This window comes from Podarcis liolepis (genome assembly GCF_965112155.1).
Source record: "Podarcis liolepis genome assembly, chromosome: 9".
NCBI lineage: Eukaryota > Metazoa > Chordata > Lepidosauria > Squamata > Lacertidae > Podarcis > Podarcis liolepis.
In genome coordinates, this window is record NC_139564.1 from 35,860,784 (window position 1) to 35,884,411 (window position 23,628).

Below are 23,628 nucleotides of genomic sequence, written 5' to 3' on the forward strand. Positions count from 1 at the left end.
GCGGTGCATATAATTGGTTTTTTAAAAATAGGAATAAATGAGTTCGGGCGAGGAGGGGGGGGTGTTCAGGAAGAGGACGACAGCTGGAAGGCGCATTGGGCGTGCTGGGTGTTTGCAAGGTCTCTGCTGCTTGTAAATCCTCCCGGGAACCTAGACGGGGAGGAGACTCCCTCCCCAACTAAGGGCAAGATGAAGGCGAGGTTGCTTCACGGGCTGCCTCCCACTGAGCATGCTCACCCTCCGCCGGGCATGCTCAGTCGCCGCGGCGAGGCAGGAGTTCCCCCCCGGAGCAAGCAGTTGGGACACCGGCTTTCGCCTTCCTGCCTCGTTAGCGGCCGGCGAAGCAACTTTAGGTGAGCGGGAGGGGAAAGTCCGGAGCCGCCGGACGGGCCCTGCTGCGTGCAAGTGGATCTGCGAGGAAGGGGGTGGGATGCTGGGCAGACCCTTCTCCCTGCAATAGGCAGATGCAGGCAGGGATGGGGGCGAGAAAGGGACGTGCGGTTGCCCACCCCCCTTGATCGGGAGGGGCGGTAGCAATAAGGCGTCTCTTTCACGAGGTTGGGGGGGTCGGGGAAGGGAGCGATTGCCACTAGCCTCGCAGCTGCTCCAGAGCTTTGGGGTTGTTTGCTGCAATGTGGCTGGCAAGCAGCTCCCAGGGAAATTCGTTTCAACTTTCCCCGTTTCCTCTTTCACACCATCACCCCCCTCTTCCGAGAGTATCCAGAAGTTGGGTGGTGGCCTCCACCCCACCGCCAGCTTCCAATTCTGGGCTTGATTCGGCTAGCTGTACCTGTGAACTAGGCCTTAAAGAAGCCTCCAGATCAGTGTTTCCCAAACTTGGGTCTCCCAACTGGGTTGTGGTTTTTTTTGGACTACAACTCCCATCATCCCTAGCTAGCAAGACCAGTGGTCAGGGATGATGGGAATTGTAGTCTGAAAAAAACAGCTGGCGAGCCAAGTTTGGGAAACACTGCTCCGGGATGATGTTGGACTACAACTCCCAGCCCTAGCTAGTGTGCTCAGTGGTCAGGGATGATGGGAGTTGTAGTCCAATAACATTCATATGTGCCTTAAAAGAAACAAACAGAAACCTTTCCTGAGGATTTTTGGCTGCATCTGCGGATAGTCCTTTATTCCTGTGATATTAGCAAAGCTGCACTCCGGGGCCTGCTTCTGAGCTAACAAGGGAGTGAAAGGTGACAGGCAACTCAAGAGCTGTTCTCCCTAAAGCCCAACAATTTTGCTCAGGTTTTCGTAAATGACGCTAACACAGTGTTGCTGTTGCTTCCCTGTGAGCTATACCTGTGTAATTGAAAGTGAGGAATCACAAATATAGCAGTGCAGGAACCCTTGCACTTGCACCCATTCACTCTTGAGGGGCCCAGTGTGCAGACAGGGCTGCCACTTCTCCAGTATCCTGACCTCACAAGGCTGGCCCCTGTGATGTCACAAGGCAATGACTCTTGCTTGACAAATTTTGACAGACAAAAATCTCTGCACTGGGGGAGGTTGTACCAGTAAACATATAACCCTGGGGGTTTCACATTTTTATGTAAAACTGCTTTGTCAGGTTCATCTGAAAAGTGATATATAAATACCTCAAAATGAATGACCAAATATGTTCTTGGTGAGTTTACATTGGTTGTAGTTAAGCACTATAAAGTGGTTACTGAAGTTTCAGGCTTAGGAACACCGAAAACTGCCAGACTGGCATTGGAGGAGGATCCTGAGGGTGGCCTTAAGAGTTGCCTTGTGTCTGTGTATTTTTTATTTTTAAATCTGGTCTGTTTCTGAATCACTGTCTCCTCTGCTCCAGTCTGTGTGTTGGGTTCCATGGCACTCTGTGTAAAACTTATCTCTCCATTTGCCTTAATGGGCACTCTAAATATGGCTATAATCCCCTGACTTTTGGTGGAAGCAGATGAAATTTACAGACACTGGATAAAACTTAATCAAGAGTGGATTAAGCCTGTCAAATTGCAGACAGATAGGCCTAGGAACTCTGGTGGGGGAACATTCCTCTGCAATCCATATTAGGGCAATACATCGATTAGGCAAAAAGGACTTAAGCCTCCATTTTGGCTTCTTATTTTGGAGGAGGGTGGGAAGCAGGAGTTTATCTCGCTCTTTCTTGCCTTTAAATCATTAAGAGGTGACTGAGTGCTGTGCTTGTGCATTTAAAAAACCTTTCTGCTGGTGGTTATGTCCTCTGAAATAGGCTGTACAGATCCCTGATAGGCCTCACAACATGAGACTGACTAGAACACTGCCTTGGAGTTGTGAAGATCTTTGTTGTTTGCTAAAGCAGAACAGCATAGAATTTTTTTTAAAGCACATCTTTAAAAATCATTCACTGTTGTGCTTTGCGAAAAAATAATGCAGAGCTCTTGTTACTACTCCACAGGCAACCTTTTGTTTAGCCTCACTTCGTGCAAAGTCCATGGAACTAGGGAAAGATTGAGGCAAACATAGAGCTACAATGGTCAGAAAATCACAGAGCTACAAAGTTCAGAAAAACAAAGTGACAAAGCTTTGTGGAGCCCCTGTCTCATGTACATGTGTGTTGATGTCATACTATGACAGGGGAAGCCCCCAAAACAGTGTTAGAATTATCCTGGATTCCAGGTCCAGTTGCGACCATGTGGACTTCCTTGGATGCTAGGATGGTGACAGACACCTCCATTGTGCTGACGGATCTACACAATTCATTTACAGCTTTTTAATCTTGGAGGGGCAGGGGAAGGCACCTCTTAGAACAGGCATAGGCAAACTCTGCCCTCCGGATGTTTTGGGACTACAACTCCCATCATCCCTGACCACTGGTCCTGTTAGCTAGGGATGATGGGAGTTGTAGTCCCAAAACATCTGGAGGGCCGAGTTTGCCTATGCCTGTCCTGGAAATTCCATTGTGGTGACTATGACCTAGGTTTAACATGCCATTTGGCAAATAGCTTTTGTATTTGAGTTTCTAACACTGCCCTTAAATCACTCCAGTTTGCCTCATTGTTTAGCCTCCACACCTCTAGTAAATATCCATAATGGTTAGCAGCCATTGGTAGCATTTTCACCCATGAATTTGCCTAATCCCCTATTAAAGCTGTTTACATTGGTGGCCATGACCACATCTTTTGATACTGAATTCCACAACTACTCTCTGTATACAGAAGGACTTCCCTTTGTCTGTTCTGAATTTCCCACCATTTCAGGGGAGGGGGAACATTTTCCCTATCTACACCCTCTAGTCTATGCCTTGCCTCCCTTCCCCTTATCCTTGTCTTTTCACAAAATTAAAAAGCTGTTGTAACCATTCCTTACAGGGGAGTTGCTTCAACCTCTTGACCTTTTCGGTTGTCATTTTCTGCATCTTTTTCCTCTCTGCAATATCCTTTTTTGAGGTATGTTGACCAGGGCAGTTTTATTTCTTGCCCCTTTCCTAATTATCCTAAACAGGGATTTGGGGATAAGATGAGAATCTTAGACCATTTCAAGGTAGTGTTGTACACTGGGGTATATAGCACTTCGCACAATAATTGATTAATAGATATCAGCTGATGCAGTAACTGTTCCAGTCCCCCCATGTAGCCAATGCAGTATAATTCTGCATTATTATGGTTTTAGATTCAGTGTGTTTGGTGCCCTCCAATATTTTACATAAACGATTCCAGCAGCTGCCAATATTTTACATGAATGACTTGAGTAGCTGCTGTCATATAACTAAAAGTTCATAATATGGGTTCAGTCCCCTGAGTACGTGACAGAAGGAATAATTTTAGGTGGTAGCATTGCTTACGACCAATATGCTCTTGACATTTTTTGAAGCATCCAATTTTTCCACAAATTGCTATTACAGTGCTTCAAGGTGTGTAATAAATGCCTAGAATGATATGTATAAATACCAAAGATTGAAGTTCTTATTGCTAAATTGACATTAAGCAGGAAGAAAACCTAGTTTATAATGTGATATTGGGTATTCAGTGTCATAGATGTCAGTCTACAGAATAATGATTGTTGCCAGCAGGCAGCTTGGTATGCAATTCTGAATATAAAATATGACTTTTTAATGCAATTTAAACACTGTATAGAAGGCTAACCAGCTTATATGATTTCCCCACATTAATAATAAGAAAAATATATATCTTTCTTTAGTACGATATGCATCATTCCCTTCCAATCTAATTTTTTAAAAACTAGCTTAAAATTCTTTATTTTATAATTAAGCCTTCTCTCTGCTTGGGACTCCCAGCAGCTTACAATGTATAACCCACAGGCTATCACTTGAATCACACTGTCCCATCCCAGCTTCTGTGGGAATGCAGTATCACCATGGGGCAGACACTCATGAACCCGTTGTTCATGGGGAAATACTTGTTGGGGAGCGAGGGAGAAACCTTACTCTGCTGGTTACAAGTGATGGGTTGCTGCCTTAGAGAACTAGGCAAAAGAAAGGGTACGGACCAAGTTTTCCTTTGGTATTGAGCTTCAGGTTAAGACTGCTGCTTTGTAGCTCTTGTCAGCCACTCTATTACAGTTGTACCTTGGAAGTCGAACGGAATCCATTCCGGAAATCCGTTTGACTTCCAAAACATTCGAAAACCAAATTGCGGCTTCTGATTGGCTGCAGGAAGCTCCTGCAGCCGATCAGAAGCCGTGGAAGCCCCATTGGACATTCGGGTTCCAAAAGAACGTTCACATTTGCAAACCGGAACAATCACTTCCGAGTTTGCGGCGTTTGGGAGCCAAAACGTACAAGTTCCAGGGCATTCGACAACCAAGGTACGACTAGTTTTCATGCTGTATCTTTTCTTCTTTCTAGGTGTAGCTATTCTGTGTTGAGCAGCTAGTTTGGGAACTCTGAAGCAGGGGGGGCTAACCAGTTGTTGTTGGACTCCCAACTCCTATCATCCCCAGTTGGCCTAGCCAGTGGTCAGAGATGATGGGAGATGTAGATTATCAGCACCTGGAGGGCAAGTGGTCAGTGATTAGAATTGCTAATGCCTGTTTATGGGCACATTCCAAAATAAAAATAAAAATCTGGAGGGGAGGAATATGTAACGATTTTAAAAATTACGTTTAGCATCCATTTCAGAGGATACCAATCACTCTTCATCAAATCATAGAATCATAGAATCATAGAGTTGGAAGAGACCACAAGGGCCATCGAGTCCAACCCCCTGCCAAGCAGGAAACACCATCAGAGCACTCCTGACATATGGTTGTCAAGCCTCTGCTTAAAGACCTCCAAAGAAGGAGACTCCACCACACTCCTTGGCAGCAAATTCCACTGTCGAACAGCTCTTACTGTCAGGAAGTTCTTCCTAATGTTTAGGTGGAATCTTCTTTCTTGTAGTTTGGATCCATTGCTCCGTGTCCGCTTCTCTGGAGCAGCAGAAAACAACCTTTCTCCCTCCTCTATGTGACATCCTTTTATATATTTGAACATGGCTATCATATCACCCCTTAACCTCCTCTTCTCCAGGCTAAACATGCCCAGCTCCCTTAGCCGTTCCTCATAAGGCATCGTTTCCAGGCCTTTGACCATTTTGGTTGCCCTCCTCTGGACACGTTCCAGTTTGTCAGTATCCTTCTTGAATTGTGGTGCCCAGAACTGGACACAGTACTCCAGGTGAGGTCTGACCAGAGCAGAATACAGTGGCACTATTACTTCCCTTGATCTAGATGCTATACTCCTATTGATGTAGCCCAGAATTGCATTGGCTTTTTTAGCTGCCGCGTCACACTGTTGGCTCATGTCAAGTTTGTGGTCAACCAAGACTCCTAGATCCTTTTCACATGTACTGCTCTCAAGCCAGGTGTCCCCCATCTTGTATTTGTGCCTCTCATTTTTTTTTGCCCAAGTGCAATACTTTACATTTCTCCCTGTTAAAATTCATCTTGTTTGTTTTGTCTCCCAGAAAGTGAAGAATGCCTAAAAAGAAGACTGGCGCCCGCAAGAAGGCCGAGAGCCGTAAAGAACGGGAGAAGCAGATAAGGGCTTCAAGAGGCAACATTGATTTGGCTAAACATCCCTGCAATGCTTCCATGGTAAATATTGAGATGTATTTCTGATACTGGCTTTAAAATTCTTTCTTCTCCTCTCCCAGTGTCAAGGAGAGGAGGGTGAGATTGACAGTGCTTTATCAGACTGAAAGGAGCAGAACTAGATCCTAAGCATATAACCTTGAGATTTTGCAAAAGACACCAGATGTTATAAATCTTCTTAAACAAATAGTTCCCGTTGCACAGACACAGAGAGAGAGTGAAATTCTTCTTCAGCTCTTCTTCAAGTTGTCTGGTTTTCACAAAGGAAGGGGGAGGGCAGGGGGAGGGTAGCGACAAGTACAAATAAGAACTGGTTATTGATCCAGGGCAAAGCTTTTAAAGGAGCCCTCCTGGCGATACCAGAAGGACTTTATGTATACAAACACATGGGCATTGTCCACCGGTTGCACCTTCATATTGTGTTTGTATTTGCACGGGGCACTCAAAGTGGGGAAAGGACCAAACAAACTGTATTTGTGGCAAGTGAATTCACAAGTTTATAAACTGAATTTCAATGGGAACTCCTATAAAACAAGCTCTCTTTCTCTTACAGGAATGTGATAAATGTCAAAGGTAAATGCACATTCAATATTTCCTTTACATGTAACATTTTGGCACCATTTTAAACGGACTTCATTCATTTATTTGTTTCGCCCTTTTTTTACTCTGACAGACGGCAGAAAAATAGAGCTTTTTGCTACTTTTGTAGCTCTGTCCAGAAGCTGCCCATTTGCGCACAGTGCGGTAAGTCTTTCTCTTAATTCTCTGTGTTCCTACAATTAGTCTGTGCTTAGAATTTACCGTATTTTTGCCCCATAGGGCGCACCGGCCCATAGGGTGCACCTAGTTTTTTTGGGGGGGAAATAAAGGGTGGGGGGAAGTATTCCCCCCCCCAGGCGCGGGGCTGGGGCAGGGGAAGCCTGAGCTTCTCCCGACCCCAGCCCCCAGAACAGGCTGCTATCCGCAAGCCTAGGGAGCCCGGCGGGAACTCCCACCGGTCTCCCCAGGCTTGCCGATATCTGCCCGAAGCCCGGGGCACGCTGCTCAGTGTGCCCCAGGCTTCGGGATGCAGGCTACTATCTGCAAGCCTAGGGAACCTGGCGGGAAGTCGCGCCGGGCTCCCAAGGCTTGCGGATGTCTTCCCTCTCGCTCTCCAGGCTTCGGCGAAAGCCTGCATTCGCCCCATAGGACGCACACACATTTCCCCTTCATTTTTGGAGGGGAAAAAGTGCGTCCTATAGGGCGAAAAATACGGTAATTTTTGCATTGTGGCCTGATTATACAAACTCAGCCATATTTTGACTCTGTTGGTGCCAGATGTGGCTGGATTTCAGTTTCCATCATCCCTGACCATTGGCCACGCTGGCTGGAGCTGGTGGGAGTAGTGACTCCAGCAATATCTGGAGGTACACAGGTTATTCACCCTCAAACGCGACAGGAAAGTTACCTTATTTGGGCTCCTTCTGGGGCTGAAAACATTAGCTGCTTTTAATTGTTCAGTCTAAACTATCAGCACCTTTAACCATGCAGCAAATTATTTTTAATAAAGCAGTTGTGAAAACTGCAGATGAAAGGGTGCATCTTCAAAAGAGGCAGCCTCTCTAGTGCAGGAACGTGGAACCTGCAGTCCTCCAGATGTTTCTGGACTCTGGAACCTTTGTCCCTCCAGATACTGCTGGAGTCCAATTCCCATCAGCCCCACAAGTGAGGTCAATTTTCAATTGTGCAGCAATATCTGGAAGGCAACAGGTTCCCCACCCCCCATCCATGATGAATAAAGAATGCCCTCTTCTAAGATGGTGAACTATCTGGAAAAATAAATTATTTGGTTGTATCCGGTAAGACTGTCATATTAGTGCAAAGACTTCGGTCTGCACAACAGGACTTCTCCTTGCTCCACCAAATCTGCTCCAGAGGGTTGAGGGAAACCCACAAAAAATTGGTGAGTTGCATGCCAGTGGTGGAGGGGAGAAGAGGGAGTGAAAGTCTGGTCACATAGCCAGAAGTCCTTAGAACACGGTGTTGCTGGATCCAACTCATTGTTTTGATCACATGTGTATTGATTTGAGCAATTTAAAATACCACAGTTTGCTCAGATCCCTTGTATGATAGTCCTTACTCTCACTTCCCCCCTTAGCTTGAAACACTTGTAAACACTGAAAGAGACAAATGCTATGGCTTTTTATGGAGCTTTAGTGTTGCTGAACACTGGTGTGTGTGTGTAATATTTCTTTTCCCTCTGTAATAGGAAAAACAAAATGCATGATGAAATCTTCAGACTGTGTCATAAAACATGCTGGTGTGTACAGCACTGGGCTTTCTATGGTGGTATGTATCTGGAAACAATAAATCAGTTCTAAGATATGTGATGAGTGCAACTAAAGTTTGAAGAGATTACTTGCCTGACTGTGCTGATGGCTCTTTTCTTGTTACCCAGTGGTGCAGCTCATAATTTTCAACCCTGGAGTGGTGGTCTTACCACACAGAGGGAGTTGTGAAGCTCACATTATTATTATTATTATTGTTATTATTATTATTATTATTATTATTATTATTATTATTATTATTATTATTATTATTAATAATAATAATAATACTACATAAATAAAAATAACATTGCTCTTCCACAGCCTTCCTGACTCCCCTGCAATTCTATGCATTACAATGGTTTCTACATTCCTGTTATATTGGAGCAAAAAGCCAAAATAGTTTGCCAACCCTGGTAAATAAAAAGCAAACAAACTCATAAGCATGCACAGTTTCACATTTTAAACTCATAACACCATCGTGATCTTTGGTTCTGCTATCTTGAAGGTAAACACATGTATTTTGGAATAAGCATTAAAAAAAAATATTATTCAAATTAGCAACCAGAACCTTCTGCATCCTGGCTATAAAATGTTTTTTAAAAATAAGACAGGATGCTGATTTGGGCGTCTGTGTGCCCCTGCCCTCCATCGCCTTCTGTTGCCTGGGTGGTCATTTGGAGGCCCCTCGACTGCAGAGCCCTGGATTTCAGTGTTGAGGTTCAGCCACTGTTACCTGTTTGGACTGCAGGAAAATGCAGGAATGGTAACATTTGCACAGATCATTGTGCATGCTTAAGCCCTTTTCAAATTAATAGGCACGACCATGGCTATCTGTAAGGCAGCTTGAAACCAAAGTTGTGAATATCCCAGTCTTGGAGTTCAGAGTCACACGTTTCAAGAGAGATAACACATTGCTTCCATGAAAGGTAACAATTGAGCCTGGAATCATGGGAAGGTTAACTTGTAACTCAAGACAAAAAACACTATTAGCCCATATATAGAGGAGAGGAAAACAAGATTATGCATTTTTTAAATACCGTATTTACTCAAATCTAATGTTCACCTTTGTTTGGCCAAATTACGACACGAAAATTAAGGAACGCATTAGATTCAATGGGACATTTACATTCGCCAGCAAATCCTTTTTTTGGTTTCAAGGTTCTGAAAATTGAGGTGCGATGGTGCATTGGACTCGAGTAAATACGGTATTTCTTTTGAAGTTCGACTTCATTGTTTCTGCGTGTTGTATGCTGTCACGAGCAAACTGCATAGTGCAAATCCTTTTGCAAATAAGCAAAGCTTCCCTGAATACATTGCCTGGTATGAACATAATGGGCAGCTCTCTTGTTGTCCACACGCGTGGCTCCCTGGATGAGACAGCGCAGCAAGAGCCAATTCATGGGGGGTGGGGGGAGTAGCCAGTGGAACGCAGGCTGCTTGCATACTTTGGAACATCTTGTCCGGGTCTGTCGCGTTCCTTAGCGAGGACTTCCGAGCAATTCTGGTTGCTGAGAGTAGCGTGTGGGATTAAAAAAGAAAACACAGAAAGAAAATCAGTGGGATTCAATTTCATGTAATGTACTTTAGGAATGGGCACTTAGCAGTCTTGCAAAAAAAAAAAAAAAGAGCCCTGAGAAAATGGAATGCATTTGGGAGATGGATGGCAGCGCTGAGCAAAATTGCCTTCCACTGCTTCAGAATGACTCCCTCCTGCTGCCGCTGCCTGGAATGCATGCCCGGTCCTTGCTTGTTCAGCAGAGCTGGTGCTTATATAGAGGTCTGCCAAAGTCCATAGTAATGTGTGGGTTCTTCTTTTGCAGGGGGCCATATGTGATTTCTGTGAAGCTTGGGTTTGCCATGGCAGGAAATGCCTTAGCACCCATGCTTGTATCTGTCCTCTGGCCGACGCAGAGTGCATTGAATGCGAGAGAGGTGTCTGGGATCACGGTGAGTTGTTCACCAGTTAGAGGGGTGTGTGCTCTTGTTTCACGTGCATTTGGAAAGCTCACCAGTTACCAAAGGAAGGTGGCTACAGGGCTAGTTTCCTTGCCGTAGCAAGTCTTTATGAATTGAAAACAACTTCACTAGAAGTAGAGAATCCTAAAATTGGAGGAGAGGCAGACCCATTCACATATCAGATGACACATGCAAGAAAACTATTACTCGTTCTATGTGTAGGAATTGAGGATGTGTGTTAAGGTTGTACTCGGGTAGACTTGTTGAAATTGGTAGGCTTAAGTGCCTGTGACTTAGCTGGATGTCCCTTGGGAGTATTTGCACAGGCTGTTTTGATTGGCTGCAGCTCATGATGCAATTTATCACGTGAACTCCCTCCCACTGACACATTATCTGTCCGAGAGTATATTACACAGGAGGGAAGTTTTCAAACTACCAAGGTAATTTGTGCTACCAGCTATCATTACCTGCAGTCGTAAAAGCCTGTGCTAAACCATCAACTCTGCAAAATTACAGTATCCTCTTGGGATGTTGTGCATATCTCTTCCTTCCACTACCCCCCCACCACTCCAGTTTCAGAAAAAGGTGTTTCATTGGCTCTCTCCTCTTTATCTCAATGGCCTTAACAGTGTACCACCTTAGACTGCAATCCACCGAAAGCAGCAAGACATGTATAGAACTGAACTGTTAGTTTAGGCTATTTTGGGGGGTGGAGATGTAGCTAGAATATTTGGTTTAGATGCTGCTGTGCAATAAAATCTCTTTTAATATGGTGGTCTCATCATTCCATGACCAAACCATCTCAACCTAACCAGGAAAATGCGATTAGTATTATAAAACATCTTGTTTACTCAAGTGGCTAGTACCACTGTAATCCACAGTATTTTTCTATCTGGTGCAAGACAGGCCAGGTTTTCTTTCATTCCTTGAATTGATTCATGACATCTGCTCGTTTTTTGACGCTAGGGAGTGTGGGGACTGATTTGATCCGTTACATTGTGTCTTGCTGAATCTTCTAGGAGGCAGAATATTCAGCTGCTGTTTTTGCCACAATTTTCTCTGCGAAGATGATCAGTTTGAACATCAGGCCAGCTGCCAAGTCCTGGAAGCCGAGACCTTTAAATGTAAGCTATATCCCTGAAAGTCTCCCTTATTAAAGGTGAACCAGCTTTTAACTGCTTCTGCTCATATCCAGATATTGGTTTGGAATGTAGAGCCTTGTGGAATGTAGCTGGGAGGAGCAACCTTTCCCCAACCCCATACCATGAGTAAGATGGGACAGTGTTTTGCAGATGAAGTTGGGTACTGAACAATGCCAGTTGTAGGGTCTAGTTGTGATGTGTCCCTTTCACAAGCCCAGAGTGTGCACCACTAGGCCCTGTATCTCTTAAGGAGTGACCCCACGCCCATCATTTAGCCCAGACCCTGAGATCCAGCTCTGAGGGTCTTCTGGTAGTTCCCTCACTGTGAGAAGTGAAGTTAAAAGGAACCAGGCAAAGGGCCTTCTCAGTACAGTGGTACCTCAGGTTACATACGCTTCAGGTTACATATGCTTCAGGTTACAGACTCTGCTAACCCAGAAATAGTGCTTCAGGTTAGGAACTTTGCTTCAGGATGAGAACAGAAAACGGGCTCCGGCAGTGCGGCAGCATCAGGAGGCCCCATTAGCTAAAGTGGTGCTTCAGGTTAAGAACAGTTTTAGGTTAAGTACGGACCTCCGGAACGAATTAAGTGCTTAACCTGAGGTACCACTGTAGTGGCGACTGCCTTGTGGAACACCCTCCCATCAGATGTCAAACAGGTAAACCACTACAGATGGCAACCATTTTGAACTGGGGTTCTGTTCCTGGCCCCTGTGTGCATCAGTGGAGTGCATATAATAAGCACACCCCACCTCATTACACCTCCATTCTGCCTTCTACCAGGCTGAAAAAGACCCACACATCAGAGATTGCACGTCAGCTAGATGAACCTAAAATGGTCCCTGCCTGTACATAACTTTCCAAAGACATCTGAAGGCAGCCCTGTATCAGGAAGTTTTTTATGTTTGATGTTTTGCTATGTTTTTATTACGTTGGAAGTCCCCCAGAGTGTCTGGAGCAATCCAGTCAGATGGGCGGGTTATAAGTAATAAATGATTCTTCTTGTTGTTATAAGTAATAAATTGTTGTTGTTGTTTTAGTTCAAGGAGAGCCAGGCTGGTGATCAGCCCTGTGTGTTTAGGCCCTCCTTGCACTAATGCCAGGTTTGTGATGTGCCTGAGTTTTGCACTTCTCCTCCAGCATTACTGCTTGTAAAGTCCCCCACATTTGTTGTTGTTGTTCAGTCTAGTTATTCTGCTCGTCCTTGTTGTACAAGCTGTTGCTTCCAGTCAAGAGGACTCCCTCTGCTTTTAGGAAGGGAGGAAGAGCAACGTTGGGCCTGAGCTCTGCAAGGACATCGTTAAAAATGTCTGTTCGCTTCTTTTTTCTGGCTGAGGCAGAGTGTTCATTTTCCTTGTACTTTAAAGAGGCGCAGTCATGGAAAGCCTGAGGCTACCCATTGAACTGAATAGTTGACCTTGGCTTAGAAGGCAAAAGGAAAAGAGCAAAGCCATGAAATCTCATTATTCAAGCATGCCTTTTTTATCTTGCCTAATAGGTGTTTCCTGTAATCGACTTGGGCAGCATTCATGTCTCCGTTGTAAGGTAACAGCAAAATCATTTAGAAAGTAGATGTATCGGGCTCACAGCTCTCATATACATTGAAAGCTGCTGGCGGTTCTTGCCGCGTCCTTCTCCACAATGCATCAAAAAACGTCTCCTGATTCCCACCCGCCTCCCCAAAGAAGTTATCTGGGTCCTGTTCCCATCTCCCTTTGATTAATGTAACCTCCATGCTGTGTTCCTGGACACTTGGTGTTCCTTCCCTCCAGTCCTTCTAAACCCCGGTTGCTAAAATTGCCTTCCTTCGCTCATTGTTACAGCCTCAGCACTGCCGCAGCCTTTTCCCTCTGCTGGTTTCCTTTCATTCAAAATGCAAAAACGTTTCATCTTTGCCTGGCTGCCGTCTGCACCAGCCTGCTTCCGCGTGAAGCCGAGATAACATCTCATTACCCTGCACATTTTCTATATATCTGCTAATATTATCGTTCACGGGGTTCTGATGAATCATTTGCCCCAGGGAAGTGGGCCTCGTGGCCCCTCTCCCCAGACCATTCCCTCTGGTGCAGCAATGCTGTCTGTCGCCTGGCTGAAATTGTGTCCTTGGACTGTATTAAAGCCTCTTGATGAAAGATGGGGAACGTGCGCATGTGTGTTTGTAGAAAACTCTTTGAGTTTTGAATGGCTGGCGTGCACCCTATTGTACAAAGGTGTGGGACGCATTCCTTGTCCCATTCACTTTTGCTTCTGGTCCTGCCCACCACTGGCATGCAGCTGAGTCCAAAGATCCATAGCCATGACAGAGAAGGGCGTTATGGGGATGAAGAGCCCAATTTCAGTCACTCCAACTTGCCCTGCAGTTGCTCACGGCTCTGTACAAGAGCTGGTTAGGTAGATTGGGAAGGGGCACAGCTCTCCTTACAGGGCCTGATTTATGCTGAGTCTTGCATCGCCAGCTAGACTGAAATGTCTCCATCCAGTTGCCCTACTCAAACAAATACTTAAGAGGAGGAACTATTCTTGTCTCCCCCTAATGTCATTAGCCAGCTTTCGTGCAGAAGGCGGGCTGCGTATATTTTAGTGAATTAAAAAGATTCAAATGGAACTTGCTAGATGGTAGTGGTATGTATCCCATCGCCACTCAACTTGGGCAGTCTGTTGTGTTTCTCCGTGGGGCTTCTTTTCCAATTGCAGTCTGTTCCTTTGTCATATATTTCCCCTTTTCTTTTCTTTCTTTTATATAACCTGCAGGCTTGTTTCTGCGATGATCACGCACGGAGTAAGGTTTTCAAACAAGAGAAGGGAAGGGAGCCTCCTTGCCCTAAGTGTGGCCATGAAACGCAACAGACTAAGGACCTGAGTATGTCAAGTAAGTTTCCGTTTGGTAATAGCATTCAGAATTCACCAGGCGTGTTTTGCGACTGACGTAGGTCTAGTTGTGACCACGTGGAGATCTCTGGCTGGCAGCTGACATCTCCACCTTTCTTAAGCAGGTAAGCAGAAGAGCTTGTGTATTGCATTAATCTCCCACATTTTTCTCCCAAGGAGTACATGGTTTACCTTCCTCCTCAGTTAATCCCTACAACAACCCTGTGAGGTAGGTTAAGAGGCTGTGACTGGCCCATGGTCACCCAGTGAGTTTCATGGCTGAGTGGGGATTTGAAGCCTGATCTCCCAGGTCCTGTTCTGACACTCTTAACCACTACACCCCATATGCTTCCTAGAGTACTTCTGCTATGGGGCAGCTATATTAATCATGTCACTTAGAGAAGCTTTTCTTAAAGCAGTATATTAATTTCTTTCAACACCCCACCCCAATGGTACCTAGACATTCCATTGTGGTGACCGTAACCTAGATTAAAGCTGCCATTTGGCAATTAGCTTATATACCTGAGTGTTGGACTCTTGGAGGAAGAGAGGGGAACCAGCCCCGTTGTATATCGGGGGGGGGGGGCGGGTGTTTGGAGAGTGTCTCTTCCTTTAAATTCCTCGGAGTTTACTTTAGTGAAGACCTCACTTGGAAAAACAATATAACTCAGGTGGTTAGGAAGGCCCAACAGAGACTCCCATTTTCTCAGGGTCTTGTTAAACAACAATTGATGACCTCCTTCTACTGGTCCACAATAGAAAGTGTGCTCTCGTATTGTATCACAGTGTGGTACGTTGGCTTGACAGTCACGGACAGAAAGTCTTTACAGAGGGTGGTGAACACAGCTCATGATATCATGGGCTGTCCTCTGAGCCCGCTAGATGACATTGCAAAGGATCGTTGCCTTAGGAGAGTGAGAAAAATTCTCAGGGATGATTCACACCCCGGCCAGCACCTCTTTAATCTTCTACCCTCGGGCAGGAGATATAGAAGTATAATCAGTCGTACCAACAGGCTAAAAAACAGTTTCTAACCGTGGGCTGTTAGGCTGCTGAATGGAAAATAATATAGTGCAACTGACTTTCAGGGCTGGTGTGTTGTGCGACAAGCACACAGGGTGCAATGAGATTGCGTGTTTGTGGGGGGGGGGAGGCTCGGTTAATTTCATTGTACACAGGTTGTACATTGACAATAAAGATATTATTATTATTCTAACACTGGTAATCATTTCCACCTGCAATTACCCTTATCACCTGCAACAAACCTCGTACTGGGAAGTCCATGTTCTTCCCTGTTCAAAAGACTTGTCATGAAATCTGGTAGCATATTTTTGAATTAATACAAAGAGATGAGGATGGTTTCATCTCGGCCAGAAAGGGTGCAAACTGCAGAGGAGCCTCTGTGCCTCGTTTCACCAGGAGCACGCTGGCTAACCAGAATGATCCTGTAAATGAGGAGGGGGAGAAATATTGAGGAAGACGAAGAATGAATGAATGGGTTCTTACGGATTTGCGATAATGCCTTACCTGCTTCTAGGGTTATTTGTCTGTGCAATCATGAGAATTACACATGTGAAAATAGATGTAAGGTAGAGTTGTTGGGGTTTTACCTGAACTATTTAACACCCACCTTCCTTGATGGGAAGTGAAACAAAGACAGGATGTTTCCCTCTCTTTCTGCAGCACGCTCTCTGAGGTTTGGCCGACAGACAGGAGGCGAAGAGGCTGACGGGGCTTCCGGCTATGATGCCTATTGGAAGAACCTTTCGGCTGGCAAAGATGATGATTACGAAGCAGAGGATGACGATGAAGATGAGGAGGAGGAGGAAGGAGGGAGGGATTCGGAAACGGAGGCAACCAGTATGTTTGGTCACTTGAATTTAGGAAGAACCTATGCCAGCGGCTATGCACACTATGAGGAGACGGATGACTAAGGCTGCTTACGTAAGCACACTTTTAAGAGGCAGTCAGTCCCCTTTAACATAGTGGCCCTTAACTTCCGGGTAAACGTGCTTAGCATCTGGCCATAAGCCCACAGTTATGGTGGAGCTAGCATTTGAGAGGAACTCTTTGTGTACTTAGTGAATTTTTATGTGTGGTGGCACTGGAATAACACAGCTAGACTTTTCAAATAGCAAAGCTTACTAGGAATCAAAAGGAATGGAGCAATTTGCAGGAGATCAAGAAAAGATTTGTATGGCTAAAGATATTGGAAGACTTGGAGAGTAAAGGGTGTGAGGGTTCACATTAGTTCAGGGAACTTGGAAATGAGATTGAGACCTAATGCTCTCTCTACAGCATAAGTTGGAAGTGTGGGAAGGCTGAGGTAATTTTTGTTTCCAGGCATTCTTCAGAAGCAAAGTTATTTTTCTTGAGTAATTTGGGGGGAGGGTTGTGTCATCATGTTTCATAAATTCATAAGTATTGGTGGCAGTGGGCATCAACTATTTTTATATATTGAAAGCTGTCTCCTAGGTTTTTCATAAATATTGATCTAGCTTGAGCACTTGGGGAAATGCTTGCTACAAGCTATTGTACTCTAAATATAAATTGGAATTAAAGTTACTTTGACATTTTGTGTAAGCAAGACTGATCAATATAGTCTCTTGTAATGCACTACTGGAGAATTGTCAGTTCCTGCCTTTTTGAACGGCCAGACATTAACTGTAGCGCTCGCAGCCACTTGCAGTGTGACCTAAATAAACTTTTGATCTTAGATTTGTCGCCATAAAAATGTCACTGCATCCTCCTTGCCTAATAAAGTCCGTCGCTCGCTCTCTTTCATCCTGTGTCCTTGTGTTTTGCTGCAGCAGAGGGAGGATGGTGTTGACAGATATATGGTCAGAGAAAAGGGCACGGCCTCCTAAAACAGCCTCCTAAAATCAGTGACATTGTCAGACCTATAGAATAGAACGGTATCCCATCATGCCCTGGGGCCAGCTGCCCACCCTGTGCAGCAGTGACATGGTGTCCCTTCTGGTAGGCCTTTTACCCTCCCAGGGCTGTTGGCCTTCACACTTCCAACAGCCCTGCTCTGTTACTGGTGCTGCCCCACCCCCATGCTACTTTTAAGTCTAGTTTTTATCTACGCTGTGTATGCTCTTCCTCCTTCGCTGTGTTTGCTGTCAGCTACCATCACTCCCACCCAGCTGAAGGGGTGTGCTACACCCACTGGAAGGGGTCTGACCAGCTTCTTCCCCTGCCCTTTTCGTTTCAACCAGAGGGCTTGGGAAAGTTGCCAAGCATCTTGTATGAAAATGTGGGGTAAAAATATTTAAATGAAATAAGATCTGAGGAGGGGTGGACACTCCTCCCAACCCAAAACATAAATCTGTTTTTAGCTATTTCTATTTTATCTGTAAGCTGCCTTGAGTCCCAGTCTGGGGAAAAGTGGGATTTTTTTTATTATTGATGATGATGATGGTAGGACATGCACACACACATCTCTAGCTTATGCACATTGATTACTGGGGAGCTGCAGGTATTTCTTCTAAGGCAGGGGGAACCAATCCAGAGAGCATGGTAAAGGATGATGGGAGTTGTACAGTGGGACCTCTGGTTGCAAATGGGATCCGTTCCGGAGCCCCATTTGCAACATGAGCAGAACGCAACCTGCGTCTGCGCGTGTGCGGGTCACAATTCGCCGCTTCTGTGCATGTGCGTGACATCATTTTGAGCATGTGCACGAGTGGCGAAACCCGGAAGTAACCCTTTCCAGTACTTCTGGGTCGCCGCAGGACGCAACCTGAAAACGCTCAACCTGAAGCAAACGCAACACGAGGTATAACTTTAGTTCCAACAAGATCTGGAGGACACAGTGTTGGCTACCCCTGCTCCAAAGCCATCCTTACCTTGCCTTTCCTGCAAGGAGCTTTAAGGAGGTGGTATGTTTGGCCAGTTAACTTTGTTCACAGGGTTGGTATGAGGCTGGAATTCAACCAGGAAGGTACGTGACCAAGATGGTGTTTGGGCCAGGAGCACTACTGCCTGAGCCTGACAACCTAACCCCCAGACCACACTGGTTCTTGGGCAGTGAGTGTATCTGTTTACAAATGTAGGCTGTGTTTTTATATATGTAATAAGTACATCCATAAGATCAGTAGCTCAGGGCTAGAGCATCTGCTTTGCATGCAGAAAAGTCTGAGGTTCAATCCCTAGCATTTCCAAGGAGGGCTGGCAGAAAACCTTGCCTGAAATCCAGAAAAGCCACTGCCAGTCAGTGTAAACCAGGCATGGCCAAACTTGGCCCTCCAGATGTTATGGGACCAGAACTCCCATCATCCCTAGCTAACATGACCAGTGGTCAGGGATGATGGGAATTGTAGTCCCAAAAGAAGAAGAGTTTGGATTTGATATCCCGCTTTATTACTACCGGAAGGAGTCTCAAAGCGGCTAACATTCTCCTTTCCCTTCCTCCCCCACAACAAACACTATGTGAGGTGAGTGAGGCTGAGAGACTTCAGAGATGTGTGACTGGCCCAAAGTCACCCAGCAGCTGCATGTGGAGGAGCGGGGAAGCGAACCCAGTTCACCAGATTACGAGTCTACCGCTCTTAACCACGACACCACACTGGCTCTCAGCTGGAGGGCCAAGTTTGGCCATGCCTGGTGTAAACAATATTGAGCTAGATGGACCAATGAACTGGCTTGGTATTCCTGTGTCCTTAGTACAACATAAGCTAGGTTTCTCTGCTCTGGATAGAACATAGTGCTCCAGGGACACTTACATTCTTTATTTGATGTATTATTTGTTTTACTTACGTATAAATTGGAGCAGAACTTGTTGGGTAGGAGGCTGCAGCTCAGAACAGCTCTTTCTTACAATTAAGAACATGGTTTCTCTTGGGTCTCTGTGAGTTTCCTACCATAAACTAGGGATGGGAAACCTGTGGCCTCCAGATGTTGCTGGACTCCAGCTCCCATCAGCCTCAGCCAGCATGGTCAATGGCCAATGATCTTGCGGGGTTGTAGTTCAGCAACACCTGCAGGACCACAGTTTCCCCATCTTTGCTGTAAGTCGTGATCATCATGTACTTCATGGTGTTTGTGTGCTTTTATATGGTCATATAAGGAAGTTTGCAACAATGGCTTGATGGATGCAATAGGAAAGCGACACGAGAGGATGAAGGGGATGCTAAATATTTTAACATGCAAATCCAACTTCTTGGATGTTTGCTTTTGAATCATGAGGCAGATACTCTTCCCATGCTCACATGCAATGAGAATAGCTATTATGTTCTCACAGCTTGGGATTGCCTGTGCGATAAACACCATGCATTGGAGTGGATTATGAATGCCCTATCCTTAATACCCATGGTATATTCCAGTGTCTGGGCACTTGGTTTAAATGTGATATACAAGAGAAGAAATGCCCATGGTGCGACAGGGCTGTTAGAAACTGGTTGTGTGCAGCTTAGATGTACAATATTGCAGCGGACAGGAAATTGGATTGCATTCCTCATGCAGCAACATCTGACTAGTCTTTCCTTTACCTGACCCAGCAAGGTCGCTGCGACTAATACTTTTAACCCAGGTGCATGTATGAGGCTGTATTCACATCTCCAAAAGTGCTAATAAATTGCTAGTTCACCTTCTATGTTCTATTTTTCTCCCCAACTCCCTGGAATTAAATTACCACAATATTCTAGGTTCAATTTTCCAATTACGAGATAACATTTTTGTCACTGGCAGAGCCAAGGGCTGTTGATGTAAAAGAATGAATTATCCTAATCAATGTAAAGGATTGTTGAATTTTTCTTTGAGATATTCTTACACTGATTATCTCCCTCTAGGATAAGTTCGTTTTAGCTATTTATTCTTCTGCTTTTGCCATGGCAGCCTGTAAATAAAATGAGCTGAAGCCATAACACACAGCACATTCCATTTATAGACTATACTAGGAAGTGAAAGCATGGATTTTGCAACCAAGTCACTACCCAACATATAAACAACAACTTGTTTGTGTTCTTGGTTTTGAGCATAATATAGTGAAGATAGCAACAGTACAAATATTGAAGTGGATTGATAGAATTAACTGCACTGAGGAGGGAAATAACATGCACTTGTCTTTCACAGAGTATATACCATCGCTTAGATAAAATGGTAAGTTGCCTCATCCTTTTAACTTATTCCCAATTAAATAATAATCTTAAAATCATTAGTCACATCCGCCCCACTCCCTCCCTTTGCTACTTATGGAAACTTCTTCCATATAATTGTGACAGTTACTTAATTTTGCTTGCTGTGTTTATGCCTGAAGTTCTTAACATTAGGCATCAGTTTTCTTACAGATAATGGTCATTAGGGTTTGCTTTCACGGAGAAATGCACCATTCTGAGTTGCCTGAAGATACAGTGTTCTTGCAGGTGAAGACATGTTGTGTTCATTCCAGGCCCATTAAAGGAACTAGAGATGTGACTGGGACAAACAAGCATATTCCCTATGGCCACATGTCCCCATTTCCTAGCATCTTGTTTCTATTTTTATCGGATGTACTTGTGGTGCATTCTTGACAACGGAGGCTGTAGAATTACCTAGGGAAGAAATGAACCGGAAAGTCCCAGTCTATTTGATGCAAAGTTTCTATCTCAATATGTCTATGCCGCTCTGCGGATGCTGTTTTAGAAAGGTGTAACAGTTTTTTCTTATGGTAGTGTAGCACCCTGCTTGTGGTTAACGCTTAGCTGGAATGAAATATTCAACGCAGCAACAGAGAAATTAAAAAAATAATTTATTTGTCAGACAAATAAATAAGAGGCACAGTGGTATATGGTTACCAAGCTCTGGCCTGGCCTCCTGCCATTATGGCCAGCACTTATATTCCCTTAATCCACCCCCCTTTGTTCCTCCTGTGGCTGCCTCTGTTCAATCAGCCTGCTCGAATTTCCTATTGGCTGATTGCTATAACCAATCACAAAAATACACTCATATCCTCCTGTCCTTATATGGAACACAAAGAGCTATATATTGTTACATCTATAAATGACAAATAAGTATTAATATATCTTACATGCGTCTCAACAAGGAATCTTAATTACCAGCTCACCTCTTGCCCTCCTTGCCCTATTGCCTTCTAAAACAAATGGTTAATCTTAAATTTTTATCTTGAACAGATGTCAGAGACCTCGGGTTCATATTCTCATGCATCATCAATGAAATATCTCCTTTTAGAGGTCTTTAAACAAAGGTCTGACAGCCATTTGTCATAAGTGCTCGATTGGCGTCTTCTTGTCTGACAGGGGGCTGGGCTCAATGGCCCCTGTGGTCTATTCCAACTCTAGGACTCTATGATTCTATGAAATAAGAATTTAACATTTCTTTCTTTCTAGATCCTTTGCATAATTACATTTAAGCCAGGATATTTCATACATTATCATAGATAGCTTTTTAGAAGGATAAACTTCCTAAAAGTAACAAGGAAGGAACAGTTTACAGCCTCAAAATAAAATAGGAAAAAAGCCTCTTCCCCTGTTCACACTTCCCCCCCTTCTCCAGCCGGTTTGTTTTCCATGTGCTCTTGGCCTTTTGACCTTAGGCTCAAGTTTAAGGCACATGGTTTTATTTTACTGTTTACCAAACTCTTAATTATGTAGGGTCTGTGTAACCTTGGTCTTCAGCCTGTAATTCCAGCTTTTACGACTTTGAGAATTGTTTTCTGCTATCAATCAAAGGGGGGGGCCCTTGTCTAGGAGGAAAAACATTGCCAAGGCTCTCTGAACAGCTGGTCTGCCTGGCATGAAACTTTTGAAAGTCTAAGCCCATTTACCTGATCAAGATATAAGCCAATATATGCCTTGATTAAAAATGCAGTCTATATTCAGATGCCACAATCCCCCCTTTCAAGCTCAAGGACCTTGCTACCAAGCGTCCTTGATAGCTTGATCTTCCTGAGTTAAAGCTCTGTATAGGGCCATGATATGAGGTAGAGTTTCATTTGAAACCATCTTGCTAATTGTACTTCTAAAACATGAAATGATACATGGCATCATACATAAAACCATCACTACTGTCAAGAAAAACAAGCAAGACAATAATATCCCTTTGACATGTGCTATACTCTCCATCTTTGTGGCCAACACACGGATTGCCTCACCATTATCAGAAATGTTAAAGCAACAGGCATTCCCTGTCAAGTTCAAGACTCCACATAGGCCTCCCTGTTTGGCAAGTACATAATCCATTCCCATTTTTCAGCTGCAAAATGGTGGCTCTACTTTCATCCAACTGTTGTGCAATAAGTCTCAAACTCTGGGCCGTTGCATTGGTTACAAGTTCCACTACTGCTTGCAATCGAATTATTCTGTTTAGATTATAAATAGGATCCCGTGCCCCTTGTATGAGCTCACCAGGATTCCAGGAGGCAGGATCATAATAGGCTATAATGCGCTCTGGTGGCCAATCATCAGTATCGCTCCAACTTTGGGTACTTCCTCCTGCTATATGAGAAATATACTAGTGGGCAAAATCCACATTGGTGGTAATACCCATCCCAGGAAACAAGTCCCACTCCATTTGGAAGGGAGTTTCTTGTATGCCCATTCTTCACATATCCACCACAACCATCGGGTCTGAGGTTTTTGGTATGTGGAGTGCATAAGGCGAAATATCACAAGAGGTATAGAGTTCACAGTGCAGTATGTTAGATTGCCTTTCTTCTGTCACAGTTATGTTCCATACCACTTTCCATGCATGAATAAAAGGAAGTGCACAGGGCAAGGTATTCCGAGTTCGATAGGTAGTACCGTGTGCCCAGGTATTCTTAATATTATCCCAAGTATAGTGACAATGAGAAGAGCCTATCATGGGAGAATCAGCTGCATCTGATGATTTATGTACACAGAATTCCCCTTGTACAGGTATAACTCGTAATGGTTTAGTTGAGTTCCATCCGGGGAAATTCTGTACTTCTGTTTGGTGTAGCATTTCGCTTACCATACCAATGGCATTTAATGGTATTGGTAATAAGGGCATACCTCCCTCTGAATCATCTGGCCCAAGAGAGCAAACAAGGCAATTGGTCCTATTTGCAACACTGGCTACCATTTCAGCTAAACCTACCCACATATTGTGGTCATAGCGGAATCCATATTTAGCAAATTTGGTCAGATTCAAGGACCCTTCCCCTTCCCAAGGGATCAGGATTAATAATAAAATCATGTTGATGTCTAGCATATGCATTCCTTCCACAAAAGATTACCTTATTGTGATAGCATAAATATTAGTCCCAATATAATTCCCCCAGTGACAGGAATGGGGAACCACCAAGACCAAAACATATATCCCAAGGATCCCCAATGTGTAATATCTCTGATAAT

General features: G+C 44.4%; 1 protein-coding gene across 3 annotated transcripts; it reads left to right on the plus strand.

Moving 5' to 3' along the window:
* The first annotated feature begins 263 nt into the window (after nt 1-263).
* On the plus strand, nt 264-17,098 carry ZNF330 (zinc finger protein 330). Of its 3 annotated transcripts, XM_083520135.1 has the most exons (11): nt 292-353; nt 3,318-3,395; nt 5,913-6,042; nt 6,593-6,612; nt 6,713-6,783; nt 8,288-8,367; nt 10,169-10,295; nt 11,324-11,428; nt 12,945-12,991; nt 14,198-14,315; nt 15,998-17,098. In XM_083520135.1, the coding sequence occupies exons 3-11, from the start codon at nt 5,923-5,925 to the stop codon at nt 16,246-16,248; spliced, it is 939 nt and encodes a 312-aa protein (XP_083376261.1). In that variant the 5' UTR covers nt 292-353; nt 3,318-3,395; nt 5,913-5,922; the 3' UTR covers nt 16,249-17,098. The 3 variants fall into 3 exon arrangements, with proteins under 3 accessions (XP_083376262.1, XP_083376261.1, XP_083376263.1); XM_083520136.1 differs by lacking the exon at nt 3,318-3,395 and having other exon boundaries at nt 264-353; XM_083520137.1 differs by lacking the exon at nt 6,593-6,612 and having other exon boundaries at nt 5,913-6,056.
* The last annotated feature ends 6,530 nt before the right edge of the window (nt 17,099-23,628 follow it).

Bases quoted from the DNA above. Each gene is read 5' to 3' on its own strand.
- ZNF330 (XM_083520136.1), top strand. From the start codon at position 5,923: ATGCCTAAAAAGAAGACTGGCGCCCGCAAGAAGGCCGAGAGCCGTAAA. The intron at 8,368-10,168 runs GTATGTATCTGG...CTTCTTTTGCAG, and splicing joins GCACTGGGCTTTCTATGGTG to GGGGCCATATGTGATTTCTG. The intron at 11,429-12,944 runs GTAAGCTATATC...CTTGCCTAATAG, and splicing joins GGAAGCCGAGACCTTTAAAT to GTGTTTCCTGTAATCGACTT.